Source organism: Scyliorhinus torazame, chromosome 3, assembly GCF_047496885.1.
Source record: "Scyliorhinus torazame isolate Kashiwa2021f chromosome 3, sScyTor2.1, whole genome shotgun sequence".
In the NCBI taxonomy this organism is placed as follows: Eukaryota; Metazoa; Chordata; class Chondrichthyes; order Carcharhiniformes; family Scyliorhinidae; genus Scyliorhinus; species Scyliorhinus torazame.
Window position 1 is genome coordinate 223,663,420 of NC_092709.1, and position 25,537 is coordinate 223,688,956.

Below are 25,537 nucleotides of genomic sequence, written 5' to 3' on the forward strand. Positions count from 1 at the left end.
GAAATGCTGGAGAATGAAAGGTTTGGTGAGAGGGAAGAACTGAGGGAGATCAACTTTAGTAGAGAAATGGTGCTGGGAAAATTGGTCGGATTGAAGGCAGATAAATCCCCAGGGCCTGAGAATCTGCATTCCAGAGTGCTTAAGGAGGTGGCACTGAAAATCATGGATGCATTGGTGGTCATCTTCCGGGATTCTATAGACTCTGGAACAGTCCCTGCAGAATTTTAGGGTAGCTTATGTCACTCCAATATTCAAAAAGGGAGGTAGAGAGAAAACAGGGAATTATAGACCAGTAAGCCTAACACCAGTAGTGGGGAAAATTTTTGAATCCATTGTCAAGGACTTTATAGCGGAACATTTAGAAAGCAATGGCAGGATCAGTCAGAGTCAGCATGGATTTATGAAGGGGAAATCATGCTTGACAAATCTTGGAATTCTTTGAAGATATAACCAGTATAGTTGACAAGGAGGAGCCAGTCGATGTGGTATATTTGGCCTTTCAGAAGGCGCTTGACAATGTCCCGCATAAGAGATTATTGTGCAAAATGAAAGTGCATGGATTGGGGGAAGTGTATTGAGGTGGATGGAAAACTGGTTGGCAGAGAGGAAACAAAGAGTAGGAATTAATGGATCCTTTTCAAATTGGCAGGCAGTAACTAGTGGGGTGCCACAGAGATCGGTGCTGGGACCCCAACTATTCACAATATATATCAATGATTTGGATGAGGGAACAAAATGTAACATCTCAAAGTTTGCAGATGATACCAAGTTGGGTGGGAGGGTGAACTGTGACGAGGATGCAGGGATCCTACAGCATGACCTGAACATGTTGGGCAAGTGGGCAAATCAATGGCAGATGCAGTATAATTTGGAAAAGTGTGAGTTTATTCACTTTGGAAGCAAAAACAGGAAGGCAGATTACTACCTGAACGGTTGTAAATTGGGAGAGGGAAGTGTGCAGCGGGACCTGGGTGTCCTTGTGCACCTGTCATTGAAGGTAACCTTGCAGGTGTAGCAGGCGGTAAAGAAGGCTAATGGTATGTTGGCCTTCATTACGAGAGGTTTTGAGTACAGAGGCAGGGATGTGTTGCTGCAATTATACAGGGCCTTGGTGAGGCCACACCTAGAATATTGTGTGCAGTTTTTGTCTCCTTTGCTGAGGAAGGATGTTCTTGCTCTCGAGGGAGTGCAGCGAAGGTTTACCAGTCTGATTCTAGGGATGGTGGGACTATGAGGAGAGATTGACTAGGTTGGGATTATTCTCGCTGGGGTTCAGAAGAATGAGGGGGGGATCTCCTAGAGACTTATAAAATTCTAACAGGACTAGACAGGGTAGATGCAGGGAAGATGTTACCAATGATGGGTGTATCCAGAACCAGGGGCGTCATTCTCCGAACCCCCAGCGGGTCAGAGAATGGCCGTTGGCCGCCGTGAATCCCGCCCCCGCCGGTTGCCGAAGTCTCCGAAGGGAGAAAAGTCGGCGGGGCATTAATGGCGCCGCTGACGTCGAAGAATGGCACGGGTCTGCGCAAGGCAGCCGATTTTCGGCCTGCCGATATTCTCCCTTCGGATGGGCCGAAGTCCCGTCGACGTGATGACCGTTCACGTCGACGTAAATCAAACCTCCTTTTCATCGGCGTGAACCTGTGCTCCAGGTTCACGCCGACCAGCGTGGAGGTGGGCGACGGCCTGGGGGGTTGGCCGCTGGGCAGGCGTTGGCGTGGCCGCAGTCTGAATGTGTGGGGAGAGGTGTGTCTCGGGTTGTGTGTGTGTGTGTGCGGCGGGGGGAGGTGGTTAGAGTGGGCTGGGCTCCGGGGGAGTGCCGGGAGGGGGGTCCGTGCCGGGGAGGGGAATGGGGGGGGTCCGTGCCGGGGAGGAGGTTGGGGACCGTGCCGGGGAGGGGGATGGGGGGGTCCGTGCCGGGGAGGAGGTTGGGGTCCGTGCCGGGGAGGGGGATGGGGGGTCCGGGCCGGGGAGGGGGATGGGGGGTCCGTGCCAGGGAGGAGGTTGGGGTCCGTGCTGGGTAGGGGGATGGGGGGGTCCGTGCCGGGGAGGAGGTTGGGGGGGTCCGTGCCGGGAGGGGGATTGGGGGTCCGTGCCGGGGAGGAGGTTGGGGTCCGTGCCGGGGAGGGGGATGGGGGGGGGTCCGTGCCGGGGAGGAGGTTGGGGGGGTCCGTGCCGGGGAGGGGGATGGGGGGGGTCCGTGCCAGGGAGGAGGTTGGGGTACGTGCCGGGGAGGGGGATGGGGGGGTCCGTGCCGGGGAGGAGGTTGGGGTCCGTGCCGGGGAGGGGGATGGGGGGTCCGGGCCGGGGAGGGGGATGGGGGGTCCGTGCCAGGGAGGTGGTTGGGGTCCGTGCCGGGGAGGGGGCTGGGGGGGTCCGTGCCGGGGAGGAGGTTGGGGGGTCCGTGTCGGGGAGGGGGATGGGGGGTCCGTGCCGGGGAGGAGGTTGGGGTCCGTGCCGGGGAGGGGGATGGGGGGGGTCCGTGCCGGGGAGGAGGTTGGGGGGGGTCCGTGCCGGGGAGGGGGATGGGGGGGGGTCCGTGCCAGGGAGGATGTTGGGGTCCGTGCCGGGGAGGGGGGTGGGGGGGTCCGTGCCGGGGAGGTGGATGGGGGGGTCCGTGCCGGGGAGGAGGCGGGGTCCGTGCCTGGGAGGGGGATGGGGGGGTCCGTGCCGGGGAGGAGGTTGGGGTCCGTGCCGGGGAGGGGGATGGGGGGGTCCGTGCCGGGGAGGAGGTTGGGGTCCATGCCGGGGAGGGGGATGGGGGGTCCGGGCCGGGGAGGGGGATGGGGGGTCCGTGCCAGGGAGGAGGTTGGGGTCCGTGCCGGGGAGGGGGATGGGGGGGTCCGTGCCGGGGAGGAGGTTGGGGGGGTCCGTGCTGGGGAGGGGGATGGGGTGTCCGTGCCGGGGAGGAGGTTGGGGGGGGTCTGTGCCGGGGAGGGGGGTCCGTGCCGCGGAGGAGGTTGGGGGGGTCCGTGCCGGGGAGGGGGATGGGGGGTCCGTGCCGAGGAGGGGGATGGGGGTTCACGTCGACGTAAATCAAACCTCCTTTTCATCGGCGTGAACCTGTGCTCCAGGCTCACGCCGACCAGCGTGGAGGTGAGTGACGGCCTGGGGGGTTGGCTCTGGGCAGGCGATGGCTTGTCCGCAGTCTGAATGCGTGAGGAGAGGTGTGTCTCGGGTTGTGTGTGTGTGTGTGCGGCGGGGGGGGGGTGGTTAGAGTGGGCTGGGCTCCGGGGGAGTGCCGGGAGGGGGGTCCGTGCCGGGGAGGGGGATGGGGGGTCCGTGCCGGGGAGGAGGTTGGGGTCCGTGCCGGGAAGGGGGATGGGGGGGGTCCGTGCCGGGGAGGAGGTTGGGGGGGTCCGTGCCGGGGAGGGGGATGGGGGGGGGTCCGTGCCAGGGAGGAGGTTGGGGTCCGTGCTGGGGAGGGGGATGGGGGGGTCCGTGCTGGGGAGGAGGTTGGGGTCCGTGCCGGGGAGGGGGATGGGGGGTCCGGGCCGGGGAGGGGGATGGGGGGTCCGGGCCGAGGAGGGGGATGGGGGGTCCGTGCCAGGGAGGAAGTTGGGGTCCGTGCCGGGGAGGAGGTTGGGGGGGTCCGTGCCGGGGAGGGGGATGGGGGGTCCGTGCCTGGGAGGGGGATGGGGGGGTCACGTCGACGTAAATCAAACCTCCTTTTCATCGGCGTGAACCTGTGCTCCAGGCTCACGCCGACCAGCGTGGAGGTGAGTGACGGCCTGGGGGGTTGGCTCTGGGCAGGAAATGGCGTGGCCGCAGTCTGAATGTGTGGGGAGAGGTGTGTCTCGGCTTGTGTGTGTGTGTGTGTGCGGCGGGGGGAGGTGGTTAGAGTGGGCTGGGCTCCGGGGGAGTGCCGGGAGGGGGGTCCGTGCCGGGGAGGAGGTTGGGGACCGTGCCGGGGAGGGGGATGGGGGGGGTCCGTGCCGGGGAGGAGGTTGGGGTCCGTGCCGGGGAGGGGGATGGGGGGTCCGGGCCGGGGAGGGGGATGGGGGGTCCGTGCCAGGGAGGAGGTTGGGGTCCGTGCTGGGTAGGGGGATGGGGGGGTCCGTGCCGGGGAGGAGGTTGGGGGGGTACGTGCCGGGGAGGAGGTTGGGGGGGTCCGTGCTGGGGAGGGGGATGGGGTGTCCATGCCGGGGAGGAGGTTGGGGGGGGGTCTGTGCCGGGGAGGGGGGTCCGTGCCGCGGAGGAGGTTGGGGGGGGGGTCCGTGCCGGGGAGGGGGATGGGGGGTCCGTGCCGGGGAGGAGGTTGGGGTCCGTGCCGGGGAGGGGGATGGGGGGGTCCGTGCCGGGGAGGAGGTTGGGGGGGGGTCCGTGCCGGGGAGGGGGATGGGGGGTCCGTGCCGGGGAGGGGGATGGGGGGGGTCTGTGCCGGGGAGGGGGGGGTGCCAGGGCAAGTGAGTTGGTCTACCTGGCCAGGTGCCAGCCTCCAACAGTTGGACCCATGCGGTCCATGCCACCTGGCTGGGGGGAAGGAGTGGATATGGGCAATGATGACATGTCGTCGTTCCCCCCCCCCCCCCCCCACCAGGCCGTCATGTTTTCCGATCAGCCAGCGATGTTGGCCGCCGTGGCGGCAGCCGCTAATGTCCATGTTGCCCTGGATGCGGAGGAGGAGGATGAGGAGGAGCGTGCCAGAGAGGCGGCGCAGGCTGCCGCAGAGGGGCAGGCGGCAGCTGCCCAGGCTGGAGGGACACCTGACCGACAGGACGAGGAGGGGGAGGACGACGTCGCGGCCCCACGGCAACGGAGGCACCCGAGGGCGCCCCATGTGTACTGGCCCCGGCAGTCATACCAGGACCTCACGGACCGGGAATGCAGGAGGAGACTCCGGATGAGGCGGGTAACCGTGACACACATCTGCCACCTGTCCGTCAAGGTTACGGTGGCCCTGAACTTTTACGCAACGGGTCATTCCAGGCACCGAGTGGGGACCTGTCCGGCCTATCGCAGACATCGGTGCATCCGGGCAGTGACAGATGCCCTATATGCCATAGCGCACCGCTACATCCGCTTCCCTGTGGACCGGGCCAGCCAAGATGCCCGGGCCGTGGGCTTCGCTGCCGTGGCTGGGTTCCCCATGGTCCAGGGCGCGATTGATGGGATGCACGTCGCCGTGCGGCCACCTGCAGATAACAGGGCCGTGTTCACCAATAGGAAGGGGACCTATTTGATGAACATACAGGTGGTCTGCGACCACCGCATGATGATCCTGCAAGTCTGCGCCCGTTACCCAGGCAGTGTACACGACTCATACGTGTTGTCGAGGTCATCCATCCCCAGCATGTACGAGGGACGCCATCCCCGGCTGAGGGGCTGGTTGCTGGGCGACAGGGGCTACCCATTGCGATCGTGGCTGATGACGCCTATACGGAGGCCATGCAATGAGGCGGAGAACTGCTACAATGATGCCCATGTAGCGACAAGGGGAGTGATAGAGAGGTGCTTTGGCGTGCTGAAGATGCGTTTCAGGTGCCTGGACCTCTCTGGGGGCGCCCTCCAGTATCGGTCAGATAGGGTCGGCCGAATCATTGTGGTGTGCTGCGTCCTGCACAACATAGCCCAGCAGAGGGGCGATGTGCCGCAGGCAGAGGAGGGCGGAGTGGAGGAGCAGCAGGAAGTGGCGCAGTCCTCCCCAGATGAGGGGGATGGGGGTAATGGTCAGGGCAGACGGGGTAGACACAGGCGGGTGGCTGTCCACCGTTACCGGCTGGCCCAGCGGGCACGGGACAGACTGATAGACGCCCGCTTCACTGACTTGATGGGCGTGGGAATCGGGTAGTATGGCCACAGACCGCACACCATGGCAACAGCCGACCACCCACACCCCCCACCCATCCACCCACCCAGCACCCTCACTCCCCTCCCCACCCACCCCACCCGCATGCACCCCCCCCCCCATTGCCGATCCACCTGAGGCACAACGGCCGGGCTCACACAGTTGCGGGTGGACGCGTGTCTATTGCAGGCCATGGAGGATGATGACAACCCTCCCTGCGGTGAGCTCCTGGCTCCACATCGTTGGACTATGTCTGACCCATGGCCACAGTACCACCATCCACCCGGACCATCCCTGCATGCGGCTGTGACACTGCAGCGCACGGTCCCGTCCTCTGCCCGGGGGGAACGGGGCAGACTCACCTGGGGCTGAGGTAAGACCACCCTTCACACACACACTTGCGCTCAACGTACATGACACCCCCGCACGCTTTGGACAGAGCACAAAGGCAGCTTCTGTAGGTGTAACATTGACTTTAATAACCAAAGGAGTTCATGCACGTGCCCTAGCCCCTAAAACTCATCTGTGCCCTGCACCCGTGCCAACTTACTCAGTGTCTAATTGTTTGGCCTTACGGGCCCTTTGACTACGTCTACGTGGTTCCCCAGACGGTACAGCAGAACTGGAGGTGGACTCCTGTGATTCCTGCCCTCTGACACTGGATCCCTTTGGCGGCCGTTTCCTGGGGCGTCCTGGCCTAGATGGGCCAGGCTGCGGCCCGGGCGACTGGGATGGCGAGCTGCCAGCCTGTCCTGCCCGTTGCCCACCCGATGCACCTGGGACGGAAGGGGGGGAGTCCGAGGTGTCGCGGTGTTCCCGGACCTCCCCTACAGACGGAGCCGGGACGGACCACACCACCTCCTCCTCCCTCGGGGGCCCGATGGCCCCCAGGCCTCTACATGGGTGGGGGATGCGAACGGACTGGCCATCCGACGCCCCCCCCGACATCTGGCGCTGCCAGTCCTTGAGGCCCGTGCTGGTATCGACAGGGGTCTGCAGGTTTGCAGCCATGGAGCCCAGGGGGTTGGCAAACCCTGTCTGTGACAGTGCGACGCCGGCTCGCACATGGCCACTGGCGCCGATGCCCTCAGCGATGGCCTGCAGAGACTGGGCCATGGCCTGCAGAGACTGGGCCATGGCCTGCTGACACTGGGCTATGGTGTTGAGCGCCTCTGCCATCTGGCGCTGGCACTGGCTCATGGCCTCCTGTGAAAGGGCAGCCATGTCCTGGGCCACAGACGCCTCCTGCACGGAAAGCCCCAGGCCTCGCAAACCGTTCCCCATGCCTGACACCGTCGCACCCAGTGCCTCCACCGCGGACGCCACCCGTGTGGTGTCGGCCTGGGTGGCACGCATGACCGGCACCACTTCCAGCTCCTGGACGCGGGTGGACTCCTCCACCTGCGACTGCAGCCGCCGCAAGCCGGCCGTCACCCTCTTCGCTCGTCTCCAGTTCGGTGGTTGCATCAGATCTATGTGTGGGTGTGGAAACTCTAGGAACTCGGGATCCATCCGGGCGGCAGAAGTTCGCTTGGGCTGGGCTGCCCTCCGACCGCCCGGCCCCTCTGCTGCTCCTACCTCCACCTGCTGTACCGGGACGGCTGTGTTGTGCGCACCAGTGAGTGTACCAGACGCCTCATCACTAAAGTGCCCAACCGAGGTGAATGTTTCTGCGATGGTGGAGGGTGTTGGTGACAGCAGTGGCGTTGTGTCGTGCTCTTCGTCCCACTCTGAGTCCATGGCACTTTGGGGTGGGGTTCGTCTCCACCCATCCACTCTGAGTCACTGTCCGGTATTTCGTCTTCCTGGGTAGTGCTGTCCCGGGTAGGGGTGTCCTGGGCAGTGCTGTCCCGGGTAGTGGTGTCCTGGGTAGTGGTGTCCTGGGTAGTGGTGTCCTGGGTAGTGGTGTCCTGGCTCGGATGTGACGGGGGCCTGTGGCTGCCCCCCTCGTCGCTGGGTGGTCGTTCCCGCACGTGACGGGGGTGTCGTCTCCCTGTTGCTCCAGGTCTCTCCGTCTCCCGTGGTGTGCGAGGGGCATCCTGTGGGCGTCGCATGCTGGAGGGTCCGGGTCTCACTGTCTCCCGTGGCCTCCGAGGGGCATCCTGCGGGCGTCGCATGCTGGAGGGTCCGGGTCTCTCTGTCTCCCGTGGCCTCCGAGGGGCATCCTGCGGGCGTCGCATGCTGGAGGGTCCGGGTCTCTCTGTCTCCCGTGGCCTCCGAGGGGCATCCTGCGGGCGGTCTGCATCTGCGGGGATGGGTGCCTGGACGTTTGGTCCTGCGATACACAATGAAGCATGCATGGTTAGACACGCAGGCAGTGATCAGGTGATATGGGGGAGGCGGATATAGGGGAGGGGGGATATGGGGACGGGCTGTTGGTGGCTCACTTGCTCGTGGGCCCCCGACCTCTGCATCAGCAATCTCCCGGTCCTCAGGTCCGCCAGCCAGTTCCAGGGCCCTTTCCTGGTGTTCGGTCAGTGGCCTCTCATCAGCGGGGCCTCCTCCAGCCCTCACATGCCATCTATTGTTGTGTGCGCGCTTCTCCTGTGGGGGAGGGGGTGGGTGGGGGTGGTGGCAGGGGTAAAAGGCAACACTGTTAGGCAGGTATATGAATGCACGCCATCGGTTGCGCGTGCATTGCAGAGGTTAAGGTTAGGGCTGGATTCACTTGGGGACATGGGTGATATGGGGAGGGGGGATATGGGGGATATGGGGGAGGGGGGATATGGGGGAGGGGGGATATGGGGGACATGGGGGAGGGGGGATATGGGGGAGGGGGATATGGGGGAGGGGGATATGGGGGGGGGATATGGGGGAGGCTCACCCTGCCTGCTCTGGCGAGGTCGTTCACCTTCTTGTGGCACTGGGTGCCTGTCCGTGGTGTCAGGGCCACAGCGGTGACGGCCTCTGCCACTTCCCTCCACAGACGCCGGCTGTGGCGTGGGGCAACTCTGCGGCCGTGCCCGGGATACAGGGCATCCCTCCTCTGCTCCACTGCGTCCAGGAGCGCCTCCACATCCCGTGACTGGAACCTCGGGGCTGAGCGGCGGCCGGCCATCCAGTCGGGTGTTCCGGTCGGGTGGGGGGGAGCAGCGTGGCCTTATGAGCCGTCACGCCGTGCAGCGCGTATGACGCTGCACGGCGTGAACCACTGCGCAAGCGCGGATCCCGTTACGTCGCTGCTAGCCCATTTTGGGCCGGAGACTTTCGACCCATTTCTCCGACGTGACGCAAGTCGGATTTGCGCCGTTTTTTGCGCCGATCGGCGGATTTTGCGCCGATAACTGAGAATTTCGCCCCAGGGGTCACAATCTGAGGATTCAGGGTAAACCATTTTGGACAGAGATGAGGAGACATTTCTTCACCCAAGAGTGGTGAGCCTGTGGAATTCATTACCACAGGAAGTAGTTGATGCTAAAACATCGAATATATTCAAAAGACGGCTAGATATAGTACTTGGGGAGAATGGGATCAAAGGCTATGGGGAGAAAGCAGGATTAGGCTATTGAGTTGGATGATCAGCCATGATCGTGATAAATCGTGGAGCAGGCCGAAGGGCCAAAAGGCCTCCTCCTGCTCCTATCGTCTATGCATCTATGTATAACATAGAACAAATCCAATTGGCTGAAGGCTGACACCTGTGATTTTGGAAAGCTCAGGAAGAGGATGAGAATGGATCATTCCCTTGGTGCTGCAAGGCATACATTAATTTCTCTTTGATATTGATTTTATTTGGCTGTGATTGACAGCATCTACACACACCCAGCTGCCAGCATTGCTCCATGCATTTTTCTTCAAGGTTGAGTAACTCTGAAGTGCTCTAACTGTAATGTTTATAAACATTACGCCTTGATTGACAGCTCCTGCACCACTTCAAACAGAATTAAGTGTTGTCAATTTCCAGCTGACCACTTCAAAATTATTCAACTGTGAAGGGAGGTGATTAGAAAACACTTAATTCTGTACCCCTGTACTTGGGGTGGGGGGGGGGGGGGGAGTGGTCTGGACCCAGAAATCCAAGATTAGGGCTGAATTGTGTTGCAGGGGAGGGAGGTCCAGCAGTGGGACCTTGCTATCGTGCTGCCCGCTCACAATGGCAGCCAGAGAGCGGGATTCCTTCGAGAATCCCTTGCAATCCTTGTCATGCGTAAATTTGCATGCCTGAGGATTGGGAATTGCTTGGGAGCGCAAATTAGGTGCAATTCAGCTCCGACGGGAGAACATAGGGCTGGATTCTCCGATTCTGCGGCTATGTCCGTAGGATCCATCTGGTCTTCGATCATAAAGTCGGCGGCGCCCCTGCACTGATGCTCCGCCCGGTGGGGGGCTTGCAGCCGCGCTGCGTAAAGCCCCTGGCTTTACCTGCGGATACAGCAGCAGAATGGCTGGGTCCGTTGCCGCGGCAGCCTGCGGTGGCTGCGCCGTACAACATGATGCCAGCCGTGCGCAGACCCGGCCTGGCAAAAGCTGGCCCCCTGTGGCCCCCCTCACCACCCCTGGTTCCCCCAGCCCCCGTCGAAGCCTCCCCTGCCAGCGGAACATCTTCTCCCCCCCCCCCGACTGTGGCGCCGCTGGACACAGTCCGCAGCCGCCAAGCGAGGTCCACGAAAGTTGTGAGCACACGCGCCCCTTGCCGTCGGGGACTCGGCCCATCGGAGGCGGAGCATCGGGGAGGGCCTCAGTTGCCATCCTGAGGCCGTCCTGACGGCGTGCGGCGTACTCCTTGAGTACGCTGTTTTTGAGTGGGCGGAGTATCAGAAAAACGGGGCCACCCCCGATTCCAGTGTAAAAATGGATTCTCCAACCGATCGCCGAATGCGATTTTGGCGTTGGCAATCGGAGAATCCAGCCCTTAGTCTTCCAATCAGAGAATTGTGCCCATGATGTTGTGGCTATAACATAGACCTGCCTCAAAGAAGGTCAGGACTGGGTATTAAATATTCTTGGGGTTGCATTTTAAGGATATCAAGTGATTGCTGCTACCGCCGATTCTTGGAAGCTCACTGCTATTTACCGCTCACTTGAGCATTGATTGGCAGTGGGTGGGCCTTCCATCCACCCTTGGAAGGAAGTCCCGCCCATGAGCGCTGTTCGCCAATCAGATTGGCGGACAGCTCTCCAACTCCGCCAGCCATAGTGCTGCACTGGCCAGAAGCAGAAATGCAGCCCTCTGCTTGGAACTAAGTCTGGGTCCATTGGAAAGGTAAGTCCTTGGTGTCCGGGGTCAGGAGGATAGGGATTCCCTGAGGAGTTGGGAAGGGATGATTGTGGCATTAAGGATAGGGCAGGGGAGTGGGAGGCCCAGAACGCCAAGGTCCCAGAGGGGAGGGTGTCCCAAACCTGAAGGCATCTCATGTTCTGAGGCCCGCTCTGGCCCCACCACCAACCGGTGCGTTTTCCATGGTAATGCCTCTACTAATCAAAGTCCACTTGCCAGCCAATCAACTCTCTTTTCATACAGAATAAAGTTGTTGTTTCCCCTGACAACAGTGATTCTGTTGGCAAATGGGATTAGGTGTTCAGGCAGATGTCTTTCATGTGTCGGTGCAGACTCGATGGGCCGAAGAGCCTCTTTTGCACTATTATTCTGTGATTCTGTGATTTCTGATTCTGTGATATTGAGGTCTGGACATATAGGGAGAAACTGTTCCCATTGGTGGAATAATTGAGAGCAAGATGGCATGGCATTAAGCTAAATGGCAACAGACGTAATGAAGACATGAGAAGAAATATTTTCACGGAGCAAGTGGTTGGGATCTGGACTGTGCTGCCTGAGAAGTTGGTGGAGGAGGGGTCAATTTAGATATTTAGGAAGAAATAGGATTAATATTTTAAAATGAAGAATGCCCAAGGCTATGGGAAGAAAGTCAGGGAGTGGCGCTCGGTAATTGGTGCTTTGGAGAACCATTGCATACATGATGGGCTGAATGGCCTCCTCTTAATTGGATAGAATCCTGACTGCAGAATGAGGCCATTCAACCAATCCAGCCTGCACCGACCCTTCGAAAGAGCTAACTGTGCTGTAACTATTCTGTGATTCTGCAGTTCATATCTCCCTTCCTCCCTGTTTGCACCATAGAATCCCCAAAAGAACTCTTCCTAATTCCTGGGGCCTGAATGCATAAAACGACTTGTAATGCCTGGGATAAACCCCCTCTTAATATATTTGCACAAACTCCAAATATCAGAAATATTGCAAACTTGTCTATTGAAGGATCAGAAAAATGTGTTCCTGCTACAGGATTTAAGGGACTGATATAGTTTAGAGGGCGTAAGAGTCCTTCCTGTTTATTTCCTTTGTTTCCATTTCTTTCATTTTATTATTTTAGTCCGTTGACCCATAATCATGATGTGCTTTTAAACAGCAGATTGAAAGTGAAACAGCCTGCTTGCCAGGACACTGTGTTCCCAGGTTTTGTGTTTTGGAACACAAAAGCCAGACTCTTCGGCATTGCAAAAAACGCAAAGTAAATACACTTCAGAAAATTATGAATTGGTTGTAAAAGCACTTTGGGATGTTCTAAGATTAAATGTGTTTTTGTGCTACATATTTTTACCTACCCTAAACATGATAAACAACCTTTCTGCAACTATTTCTCCTTTTTACATTTCAAACCCTTGCTAGTTTAGTCGGTGTCTACTGTATAAAGCAGAAGGTCAAATGTACAAAGAAGGAAATGTGGGGAATTGGCTCTTCTGGCCAGATGTTGAGCAGCTTTCAAGCCAGACTGAAATTGAAGCTGGTTCAGGGTGTAAAGGCATGGCCCAGATCTGTGATGCCACTTGAGCAGTATAACTAAAAGGGACACCCACTTGAGGGTTTCATTGTTTGTAACAAAATGGGCATGAAGACATCTTGAGTCGGTTATTTTTCCATTGAATTTGACGAAAGATGTTCTCACAATGTTTTCCTGCCCTTTAATTAAGGATTGCTTTAATTCATGAAGGTGAAACTCCACGTTTGAAAGTAGCTGGATTATAAGATGCTGAATGACTAACCTAATTAACATGATTGATTATCTTCACTTCTAGAGGACCGCCCAGAAAGAAGAAAGCCTTGGTGGTTACATGATCCCACAGTTTTTCCAACCTCATTGCCAGATAACAAAACTGCAACCAATCCCCATCGACAAAAGAGATCAGTAAGCCTCGAGCGCTTTGTGGAAACTCTTGTAGTGGCAGACAAAATGATGGTGGGATATCATGGTCGTAAGGATATCGAACATTATATCTTATCTGTAATGAATATTGTAAGTTTTATCCCTTTGTATTTTAAAATGATAAACATCTGTTGAATTTACTTCTTTTTAACAAACGTTTTATTCAGGCATTTATGGTTTTCTAACAACAAAAGATACAAATACAAATGTAAACATAATTCAGGACGTAACATCCCCCCCAACCAACAACACACACAATTCCCAAGTCCCTCCATCTTCTCTCGCTGATCCTGCCTAAGCTAAACTAAACTATCTCCCCATCCCTCCTCATTCCCTAACCCCCCCCTTTTATTGTAGTTGAATCTATTTTCTTGTTTTCTTCTCCCTGCTATTTTAGCGAAGGTATTAACCTATCCAATATGAATGAGCACCTTCACTAAAATAGAAGAGTGGAGTTTCACATTAAGAATTTGTATCTTTTATTGCATAATGTAATTCTAAGACTATTCTCACTAAAATGAGCTAGGCAGGAACATTCAAGGGGAATTTTCAGCTTGGAGCATGATTCAAGTGTGTGAGGGTCCCAACTACATGCTGCCTGCCTGAAATGGGCAGAAGGCACCAGCTAGCCAGCAGACAGGGGAATGGAAGTTTGAGTGGCAGGTCATTGGCTTAGCACCAATGGGAGACTTGCCATTGAGAAGGAAGCCTCATAGTTAGCAGGGGAGCTCATACTCCTCGGGCCAAACGGGGAAAACAATCAACCCCACCCCGTGTGTCCTGTGCCGGTTATTACATGAAGTGGAGATGCCGGCGTTGGACTGGGGTGAGCACAGTAAGAAGTCTTACAACACCAGGTTAAAGTCCAACAGGTTTGTTTCGAATCACTAGCTTTTGGAGCGCTGCTCCTTCCTCAGGTGAGCAGCGCTCCTTCACCTGAGGAAGGAGCAGCGCTCCGAAAGCTAGTGATTCGAAACAAACCTGTTGGACTTTAACCTGGTGTTGTAAGACTTCTTACCAGGTTATTACAGAGAAGGTAAGTTATAAGAAGGGAATTTCAAGGGGGTTTTGTGAGTGGGAAACCCAGTGCACAAGAGACCTAATTATCCACTGGGAGTCCCAGAGAAGTGCTCCAGGGGCACAATTCTACCAACCTCTGGATGGTGGCTGGGAGGCCGCTGGGATGGCTGCCAGACGCAGTCCCACCACCAGGACACCTTTTCAGTAGGGGGATCGGATACGTAGGTACTGTCCACTTCAAGGCAGGCCTTGGGGCCCCAACAATCTCCCAAGAGGGGTTTCCTCTCTGATCCTCAGCCGGTTTATTTTATTATGTGCCTGGTCTAACTCTTGAAGCCTCCTGTATGCTTCAGCGGCACTGTTGAGGCTTCACAACTGCCTACCTTTTGATTGGATTGGCAGCTTCAGAAGTCCGCCCACCACCCTTAATTGGACGGCAGTCCGACAGGTGGTTAATTAGGAGGCCACCTGTGGTGAAATTGCCAAGGTGATCCTGCTGTCGACAGGTGCGGGCTCAGGACCCACTTTTCACCTCAACGTCCGGGTGCTGAGGGCCATGCTAAAATTCAGGCCTTGGCTTCACAAGGGAAATAAAATAACTTGCCTGATGAATGAACATGTCAAAATTGAGATCAGCATGAAGCGGGAGCAAATCAGTCGATAAATCACCTGGGCTTTTTAACCGAATGACTGGTTGCTGCTCGGTGGGAAAAGCCAAAATCAATCCCTTTTTTAACACTGATAATCAAATGTTTGCAAAACGATGTATTTCCCTCCTTTTATTCACTAGAGAGAAAATGAAGATAATAGATGGCAGTAAGTAAGTTGCATGACAATAATTCTGCATTATATTGCCAATCATGAAAATAAAACTCAAGCATTTTATAAACATTACGAACTCTCCTATAGAGTTTGAAAGAACATAATAACATAATGAATATGAGTGTGATGAGGCCATACGGCCAGTTGAACCTACTCCGTAATTTAACATTATCATGACTGATCCTTAACCTCAACTCCACTTTCCTGCCTGAACCACATAACCCTTGATTCCTTCTTAGTACAAAATTCTATCGATCTACAACGTTGAATATACTCACATGTCTACACATCCACAACTTACTGGTGTACAGCATTCCAAAGATTCAAAAACGTTTGAGTGATGACATTTCCCCTCATCTCAGTCTTCAATGGCTGTCTCCTTATCCGGACACCATGGGCAGAATTCTCTTCCCCCCCCCCACGCCGGGTGGGAGAATAGCGGGGCGCCGCGCGTGTCCTGCCACGCCGCCCCGACACCCGCACGCGATTCCCCCCCCCCCCCCCAAACCGGCGCGGCGTGAATCACGGCTGGCCACTGGGAGAATCGCCGCTCGCCGTTTGCAACGGGGGAGCGGCGATTCTCCGGCCCGGATGGGCCGAGCGGCCTGCCCAATACGACGGGTTCCCACCGGCGCCGTCCACACCTGGTCGCTGCCGGCGGAAACAGCGCGGGAACGCTGAGGGGGGAGGGGGCGGCCTGTGGGGGGAGGAGGGGGGGTTCCTGCACCGGGGGGCCTCAAATGGGGCCGGACTCTCTGAAGGAGGACCTCCTTTCCTCCGCCGCCCCGCAAGATCCATCCGACATCTTCTTGCGGGGCGGCCTTGGGGAGGACGGCAACCGCGCATGCGCGGGTTGGCACCGGCCAACCCGTGCATGCGCGGGTGACGTCATTTACGTGGCGCTGGCCGCGTCATTTACGCGGCACTGCTTTTACGCAGCGCCAAGGCCTGGTGTGCGTAAATGACGCGACGCCGCTCCTAGCCCCCCGGGGGCGGGAGAATAGGGGGCTGGGAGCGGGCTCCGGTGCCGGAGTGAAACACTCCAGTTTTCACTCTGGCGTCGGCACTTAGACTCCCGATAGGAGAATTGCGCCCATGTCCCCTACCCCAAAGCTCCCAGCCCTAGACAGCCATGGAAAACAAGTCTCAGTATCCAGCGTGTTGAATTCTCTCAGGTTATTATCAGATCACTCTTCTAAATTTGAGATGCTATAAGCTGGTGCTTCATAAATATTTTCCCATTCTGACACTATTTGGATACAGCACCCCACAGAAAGAGAATGGTTTTGAGACTGTTTTTGACTTAGTGTCAGAAGATCTGATCAGAAAGCTTGGCTGTGTTTTCTGTCAGAACCTGTCATTTTGCCTTTTTTTAAAAACAATTCCACCCCTGCTGTTGGATGACTTCTCAACAAAATGGACTTCATTGGGTTTGGATGTTTTGCAATTACAATCAGGTAGCAGGAGGCTGCTGCTGGGGACCAAAGGCCCTTGAGACTACGATAAATATTAATTGGGAATTGGCCCAACACAGTATTTATATGGCTAGTCCAGCGATCGCAGATCGGAGAGGAGATTGAAGCCTGAGACAGGGGAGGCCCATGGTTTTCTTCTGATGTCTGAAGGAGAACTTTTATTCCTCCTGGACACAAAGGGCCCTAATTTTGTTTCTTTAAAGTAGCTTCCCTTTCTGGCCCTCTCCTGTAATGTTGAACTCCAATTATGCCATTGGAGCCTATTTGCATATTTCAAGAAAGAACCCACTAGCTTTGGATGGATGAGCTTGCAGCTTACAATTTAACATTGCCATTGATGGGTAAATTCCATTTTCATTGCCCACCAACAGGACGGAATTACCCCAAGCCCGCATCGCGGGTTTGACAGTGGGCATGAGGGGAGAATATGATGGGAGGCTCAGAAATTCGTGTTGCACAGATGTGAGATTACAGCGGGATCTTCCACTGGTGCCCGCCATGGCGGGTCAAGAAGCCCACCATGGCGGGTCAGGAAGCCCGCCAAAGGCCAGCATGAACCTAATTTTCCTCACATTAATAAGATGCAGATGAAGGCCCGCAGGAATTCACGCCAGCGTGAAACGTGTTTGGAACAACATGGCGAGCAGATGTTGGGACTCACCTGAACAATGCCTGGGAATTCGGGATGGAGGCCGCCTGCAACCCTGGACCCTGATACACCACAGCAGTGTGCCAGGGGAGCATCTGCAGGGGGACCTTCTAATTCAGGTGCCCTGGATGGGTCCATCTTCCAGCCTCAGAATGTTCCCGGAGATCCATCTTCTTTCTCAGGAGGCCCATCTCATGGTCTCGGAGCGCTCCTGGAGAGTTAACTCCATTTTGAGGAGATCCACCTTCTCCCTTCAATAGTGGGCCAGTGATCGTGGGTGCCTTTTCAATGTGGTGCCTGGATATGGTGGTGGACTACACACCATCCAGGTCTGCCCTGCCACTGAATATGGTGTCAAACACCCGGGTGCATAATTAATGACGCCGGTGCCAGCCTCCGCAGTGGGGAACACGCCAAGTTCCCGCCCCACCACAGCACTTAGTCACAAAATGGGAGGATCCACACCCCAGTTTCCAGCAGGTTTACATTTTCCCAATGTTCCTAACAACTGATCTTGCCTAACATTTCAGTCCATTTACTGCTGTATGTCACACTGGAGTAATTGGAGAACAAATAAGAATATTGCTTTGAAAGAATGTATTTGGACCTTTTTGGGTGGAGCAATTGTCAATGAATTATAACTACCTGAAGAATGTGGAAGCAGACGCAATGACTCTTGCAATAAAAATCTATTTATAACTGTCTGTTCATCTATAAATATAGAAATTTGGAAGACACGGATGTGTAACAACATGCAAAATTAAGGCGGTGGTTACTCAAACAGGAAGATTTTCGACACTAGTTCTAAGATATGAGGAATAATTTTATAACATCATATTCTTGGCGGGGTATCCTCTCAGCTGAGAGCATAAATCAGGAATTGAGGCATGCACTCCCCTGGCTTTCTGTCCATTAAATCATATGTCTAAATTCCTGATATTTTCTCTGCACTGGGAGCATGATTTCATAAAATTATCCATGAAGCAGTAATGAATTATGCTTTTGCTGTCAATGTGAAGTTGTCACAATAAAAGTGGAAACAAAAAGAGGAATTTTACTCTTGTCTGACTTTGTGTCTTTTCTTATTTTCTGGAGGTCAGGTTGCCAAACTTTACCGTGATTCCAGTCTAGGAAATGTTGTGAACATAATAGTCACTCGTCTGATTGTTCTTACTGAAGATCAGGTAAGAAGAGGAATCCAAAAATGGCTGTTTACTTAAATAGTTACTTTTTACTTTGATTGCTTTGCACAAATAGAAAGGAAGTTTTTTTTACCTGGCAAAATGCTGGGGAAGGAATGCTCTGGTCATATATGTCACAACATTGTAAATGTTTTCAACAGAATGTAATATTGTCAGAAGTACTTATCTCTTGATCTATCGAATCATTTACTGGGCTGAAATCAAGACATCAAGAAATGTCAAAATAGAAAATTGTTACATGAAATAAAGGGTTCTTTTTCAAAAATAAATTTTAAAAAGAAATCTGCCCTTACTAATTATCATCTTCATTTTTATTCTTTGAAGAAAAACTGGTTCTTCAGTAATGTGTTTGGATTTCTCTGGTATACTTGTTGCATTGTAGCCAAACTTGGAGATAAATCATCATGCAGACAAGTCCTTGGACAGCTTCTGTAAATGGCAGAAATCCATTCTTTCTCACCAAAATGATGGAAACACCATTCCAGAAAATGGGATTGCTCATCATGATAATGCTGTTTTAATTACTAGGTAAGATGTGGATATTTGCATGCAAGTTCTAATCACAAAGTAAATGTCTTAGACACGGTGACTAGTTATTTACCTAACTTATGTCAGAATGTGGACTTCAAACTTCTAAACTTTTTTCCTATCTTAACTTTCGTTCATGTACGTTGTCCCCCTCTTTTGTTCACTTGAGCTAGATTCTTCTGTGAGTGTCGGGCAGCTGCCAATGCCACAGGCGCTCTGTTCTCAGGAGGTAGTCAGGACTGCCACTCACCACCTCTGATTTTTCCGACACTAATTGGAAGAGGTGCAGACCCTGCATTGCTATTGACCTAATATGTGGGAGTCAGGTTGGGAGATGAATGGAGACTGGAACAGAATTTGAGCACCAGCTTTCTTATGCTCTATTACTGAGCCAACCTAATTTCAAACTTCCAACAATTTCATTTCTAATCTATGGTTGTTCAAGTGGACTATATGTTGAAGGTCTATGCAATTTAGTATCAGTCAGGCTTGCACGCTAAAAGGTGAACAAAAGCTGATGCCAGTAGCTATGTTAGGGGAAAGGAGAAGCAAATTTACAATATGCCTAATGTATGTCCAGTATTCATATACTGAATGCCATTACTGAGGTTATGCAATAAACAGGACTTTTATTCATTCATAGGATGTGAATGTCACTGGCTATACCAGCATTTATTGCCCATTCTTAATTGCCCTTGAGAAGTTGATGATGAGCTGCTTTCATGAATCGCTGCAGTCCATGTGATGTAGCTACACCCACAGTGCTGTTAGGAAAGGGGTCCATAATTTTGACCCAGCAGTGAATGTAGCCGCTATATTTCCAAGTCACGATGCTGAGTGGCTTGGAGAGGAACTTCAATGTGGTGGTGATCACCTATGTCCTGCTCTTGTCCTTCTAGCTGGTAGTAATTGTGGATTTGGAGGGTACTGCCTAAGGAGCCTTGGTGAGTTCTTGCAGTGCATTTTATGGATGGTACACATGGCTGCCACCGTGTGTCGGTGGTGAAGGAAGTGAACATCTGTTGGTGAGGTTCCAATCAAGCATGTTGCTTTGTCCTGGATGGTGTCAAACTTCTGGAGTGTTGTTGGAGCTGCACTCATCAAGGCAACTGGAGAGTATTTATTACACTCCTGACTTGTGCCTTGGAGATGGTGGACAGACTTGGGGGAAGGAGGTGAGTTATTCGCCACATGATTCTTTCTGACCTGCTCTTGTAGACACTGCATTTATATGGCTAGTCCAGTTCAGTTTTTGGTCAGTGGTAATCCCCGGGATGTTGATAGTGGGGGAATTCAGCAATGATAATGCCATTGAATGTCAAGGGGCCACGGTTACATTTTCTCTTGTAGGAGATGGTCGTTGCCTGGCACGCATGTGGCACAAATGTTACTTGCCACTTGTCAGCCCAAACCTGCATATTGTCCAGGTCTGGCCGCATTTGGATATGGCCTGCTTCAGTATCTGAGGGTGACACGGTGGCACAGTGGTTAGCACTGCTGCCTCACAGTGCCAGAACCTGGGTTCAATTCCAACCTTGGGTCACTGTCTGTGTGGAGTTTTCACGCTCTCCCTGTGTCTGCATGGGTTTACTCTGGGTGCTCCTGTTTCCTCCCACAGTCCAAAGATGTGCAGGTTAATTGGATTAGCTATGCTCAATTGCCCCTTGCTGTCCAAAGATATGGAGGTTAGGTGGAGCTATGGGGATTGGGCAGGGAGTGGGCCTAGGTAGCGAGGGTTAGTGCAAATCCGATGGGTTGAATGGCCTCCTTCTGCACTGTAGGAATTTTGTGGTTCTATTCTGTGGAATCGTGAGTGATGCTGAACATTGTGCAATCACCAGCGAACATTCCCACTTCTGACATAATTGATGAAGCAGCTGAAGATGATTGGGCCTAGGACACTACCCTGAGGAACTTCTGCAGTGTTTTCCTGGAGTTGAAATGATTGATGTCTATTGAGTGCAGTCAGCCATCTGCTTGTGAAATAAAGCTGTACAGCATTTCAATTGCTCTTAAAGACCTAATTGCATTTATCAGTTAGATACACAGAAACACAGAAATGGCATTATGCAATGTCAAAATACAAAAGCCAAATGTACTTCCAATACATATTTTACTTTCTATGTGTAAGACAAATGGGTTGCTTTCCTTTTTGGAAGAAACTTGAGCAATTCTGTGCCAGATTGAGGGAATATGAAGTAAAAGTACATTTTTAAGGATGTGATGTATTTCTGAATGTTTTTCTTTTTATATCAGCTGTGACTTTAATAGAGTAAAATGTATGAAATGTGCAAACACCATATTTAGCAAAATCAGTTCTGCTTCTCAATCTTAAATTATGTGTAAAAGAGTGTTTTACAGTTGCCAGGATAGTTACAGTCATGTTATGAATTAATGTCAAGCATTGACGGGAATACGATTGAGTTTCGGACAGTGGATTTAGACAGACTGTTAATTTTCTTTCAAAGTTTTGTTGCTAAATGAGGTTTAATGTGAGGGTGAAAAAAAATCACCTAATTTACAAGTAATGCTTTTTGTTGACCTTTTGTCATCCGTTTCCCTGAGCCCTCCCCCAACTACACGCGAGGGAGCAACATTGACAGCCTCCATTCATGCAGGTCAAAAGTAGCCGTAAAAGGAGTCATGAGTGTAGTCCACGAATAAAGCTTTTATTTTGGCCCCCCATCATTCTGAGGGAGGAAACGGAAAAGTGTCTCTGATCCGCAAGGCAGTGCTGTGCAGGACCATGAGCCTAACCCATCGCATGATGGTGTTGTGTGCTTTTCATTCAGTGGTTTGTAATCTGTAATCATCTCTCAGATCACATTAGCAGCTTTCTTTATGGCTTTGTCAGTTTAGCCACTGAGTAGCTGAGCTGTATAGGTCACAAAACTAATTGGTTGATCTCCAGTCTCTGCTGAGTTAGCTGATCATGTGGCTTTAGGAGCACTTCAGTTGGCTTCAACTCTTTTGGATATGGTCGGGACAGAAAAAGTTTGACATCTTTGGCAAGGGCAAAGAAGGAGTCAGTTTGAAGGATGGTCATTATATAGATAAAGAAATCACAAATTGCTAGGAGATAGGCTGGGAGGAAGGTTGAAAGAGCGATTGGCAATGGAAGCTTGTTCCAGCAACCTAGGGTAAAACCAAAAATGTGACTAGTCTCCTCCCATTGAATAGTAGAATAATTAAAGGGGAAAATTGAGTATTGGATTATTGTTACTGTCACCAGATATTCAACCTTCAGCCTTGGGAAGGATGGGGAGTCAGTCTCCGTGTATCGTTCTTAGCAGGTTAAATGTTGCAGTGCCACTGCTGGTGAACATGCTTGGAGGTACTGACGGTTATCGGGCCCCATTCCCAGATGTCAGTCGCAGGAAAATCTGTTTTTAGCCACAAGGCAGTATGAGCAGAACACACTGGTATGTGCGAACACATTTGCAGTCTGTTATCTAATAAGGTCAACTCGTCAGATGTATGTCTTTCTTCATACACACTAGAAAATGTCATGAAAGAGAAAACATTTATAATCATAGCCAAAAGCTCTAGATTTAGAAATGCATTCCCAGCTGACACTATTTCTGTTTGACTTACAATAGTAAAAGTAAAGGAAAAATTGTCTTTAAAAGTAGTGATGCTTTCTCTTTGTTGAAGGTATGTGTTTGCATTTTTTACATTATCCGTCCTCTACTTGCACAGAGATAAGAGCTTTGAGGAATGTGATTGCAGATTGGTCAGGGACAGCATGAAAACAGAAGTTTTTAAAATGTGTATATAATATATATATATATTTAAACTGTTGTGACATGTAATTCCACACACAGATACAAGATTTAAAAAAAGGTCAATAGATGAAAAAAAGCCATTGTCCCAAAAGTGATTAGAATTTTCTTATGAGTATGTTAAATGTGAAAGGAGGCTGATTAGCTCAGATGGCTAGCATGTGGTTCTCAATAATGCCAGCAGTGTGGGTTCAATTCCCGTTCTGGCTGAGATAGACTTGGGACCTGCTTCCTTGCCAGGCCTCCGAGAGTGGAAGGCAATGGTAAACCACCACTGACAAAAAGAAAATGCCAAGGGAATGGCTGTAGATGAAGCATCAGCAGGCGCTGAGCCAAGGACCTTCCTTCAGGCCAAGCACACATGAATGAATATAAATATTGAGGCAAAAATGTAATTAGTGTACTTCTAATTTTAATTCTCCCTTTTTATCACATGGGTCTGTAATTAGTGAACCATTGCTGTAATCAATCTCGCATGTTGACAGAAAACATGCAGTGCTTCACATATTTAAAGAAAATTGATAGTGTGTTGTCCACTATTTTTCCATCTCCCTCTGGTGAAATTATTGTTTTCATCTAAGCAAGCCCACTGACCTCACAGCTAACTCTCACAATATATCACGTGGAACCACATGTTTTTAAATTAAATTGTTATTGTAACATTTCGCAGAATATTTGACAATTATCGTTTGTCATGTTGAGAATGTAACTTGGCTATTAAAATATAAACAGGAATTTTAGAAATCTAGAATTACACAAATTACTGTTACAGTACTAGTAATTTTAAAATTTCATCTATGGGATGTGGCTAGGCTGACATTTCCTGCGCATTCCTAATTGTCCTTGAGACAGTGGTGGTGAGCTGCCTTCTTGAACTGTTGCAGTCTATGTGGTGTGGGTACACCCACAGTGCTGTTAGGGAGGGAGTACCAGGATTTTGATTCAGCGACAGTGAAGGAACGGTGATATAGTTCCAAGTCTGGATGGTGAGAGATTTGGAGGGAAACGTCCAGGTGGTGGTGTTCCCAGGTATCTGCTACTCCTATTTTTATAAATGTTTTTTATTGGGTTTTTGAACAAAGTACATTTGCCGTTATGTACACAGGATATGACATGTATATATACATATACATGAAGAGCAGGGCACACACAAACATATCACAAAAAAAAGTAATAATAAGAAAGAAAGAAAAAAATAAAATAAAGTAACTGATAAGGTATTATGCACCAGCTCAACAGCAGCAACTCAGTACACTTGGCAAACTTATTTACAACACATAAGTAGGCATCTGTTTGTGGAGGGGGGGGTTAGGTTTGTCTTCTCGCGCTCACCTCCGCTTCAGCCGGCCCTCCCATCCTCCGCCTGTATTCTCCTTGTTCTCTGTTCCTGTAGATGCCAAGTTTGTTAACGTTTCCCTGCCCCCACCCACCTCCCTGGTTCTCCTCTATTGTTCCCTGTCTCTTCTCTCTTCACCCCCTCCCCCGCTTCTGCGCCTTCCCCCCTCCCTGTGGTTCACCTTTCCTTCCTCTTAGGTTTAGCTGCCCCCCCCCCTTCCCGGTCTATCTCTCCCTCTCATGCTTTGGCTACTTTCCCCTGATTCTTGGCTACTTGGCTATTCTTCTGCTTGTTCGTTAGCCACAAACAAGTCCCGGAACAATTGGGTGAATGGCTCCCACGTTCTGTGGAAGCCGTCGTCTGACCCTCGGATGGCGAATTTGTTTTTCTCCATTTGGAGAGATTCCGAGAGGTCGGACAGCCAGTCTACAGCTTTGGGTGGTGCTGCTGACCGCCAGCCGAACAGGATTCTACGTCGGCCGATCAGGGAGGCAAAGGCAAGGGCGTCCGCCCTCCTCCCCAGGAATAGATCTGGCTGGTCTGAAACCCCGAAGACCGCCACTTTTGGGCATGGCTCCAACCTCATCCTTACCACTTTGGACATTGCCTCGAAGAAGGCTGACCAGTACCCCGCAAGTCTGGGGCAAGACCAGAACATGTGGGCGTGGTTGGCCGGGCCTCCTTGGCACCGTTCACATCTATCCTCCACATCCGGGAAGAACCTACTCATACGGGTTCTTGTTAAGTAGGCTCTATGTACCACTTTTAGTTACGTCAGGCTGAGCCTTGCGCACGTGGAGGTGGTGTTGACCCTGTGCAGTGCTTCGCTCCAGAGTCCCCCCCCTATTTTAGTCCCCAGGTCCTCCTCCCATTTCTTTATTGTTGCGTCCAGTACAGTGTCGCCCTTTCTACCAGTCGGTCATACATGTCACGACAGTTCCCTTTATCTAGGGTGCTTGCGTCCAGTAACTCTTCCAGTAATGTCTGTGGGTATGTCCTTGTCTCCTTTCGTAGGAAGTTTTTGAGTTGCAGGTACCTTAGCTCGTTCCCCCTGTCAGTTTGTCCAGTGTTGTGATCCTGCCGTCGGTGTACAGGTCCCTGACTGTCAGTGTCCCTCCGTCCTGCCCCCACCTTTTGAAGGTGGAATCAGTCAGCGTTGGTGTGAACCTATGGTTGTTGCAGTTGGGAGCTTTGTCCGACATTTTGGTCAGGTCAAATTGCTGCCGTGGTTGGTTCCAGGATTGGAGGGTGGCTATCACCACCGGGCTGCTGGAGTGTTTTTTGGGTGGGGATGGGAGTGCTGCCGTGGCGAGGGCCCGGAGGGAGGTCCCCTTGCAGGAGGCCTCTTCCACGCATACCCATTCGGCTTCTGGCTCCTTGATCCATCCCCTTATTCGCTCGGTTGTCGCCGCCCAGTGGTAGAATTGTAGGTTTGGGGATGGCTAGCCCCCCCCTGGATTTTGTTTTTTGTAAGACCTTCTTTGGGATCCTAGCATTCTTCGCCCCCCCCCCATACGAACGCCATGATTAGTTTGCCTAGTGCTTTGAAAAAGGCCAGGGGATGTAGATCTGGGTGGATCTAAGGAAGAGGTACCTGGGCAGCACGTTCATTTTGATCGCCTGGACTCTCCCTGCGAGCGAGAGTGGGAGTGTGTTCCATCTTTGCAGGCCCTTTTTGACTTCCTCTGTCAGACTGGTGAGGTTCCATTTGTAGATCTCTTTCCAGTCATTGGCTATTTGGATCCCCAGGTAGCGGAATTTGTGTCGGGCTT

General features: G+C 52.6%; 1 protein-coding gene across 2 annotated transcripts in view; it reads left to right on the forward strand.

Moving 5' to 3' along the window:
- The window catches only part of adamts6 (ADAM metallopeptidase with thrombospondin type 1 motif, 6), a 480,737-nt gene that overhangs the window by 89,403 nt on the left and 365,797 nt on the right, over window positions 1–25,537 (forward strand). For both annotated transcript variants that reach the window (XM_072496932.1, XM_072496933.1), the window contains 3 exons: window positions 12,824–13,041; window positions 18,018–18,101; window positions 18,502–18,647. In XM_072496932.1, the coding sequence (XP_072353033.1) occupies window positions 12,824–13,041; window positions 18,018–18,101; window positions 18,502–18,647 (448 nt within the window). The remainder of the gene's footprint in view (window positions 1–12,823; window positions 13,042–18,017; window positions 18,102–18,501; window positions 18,648–25,537) is intronic.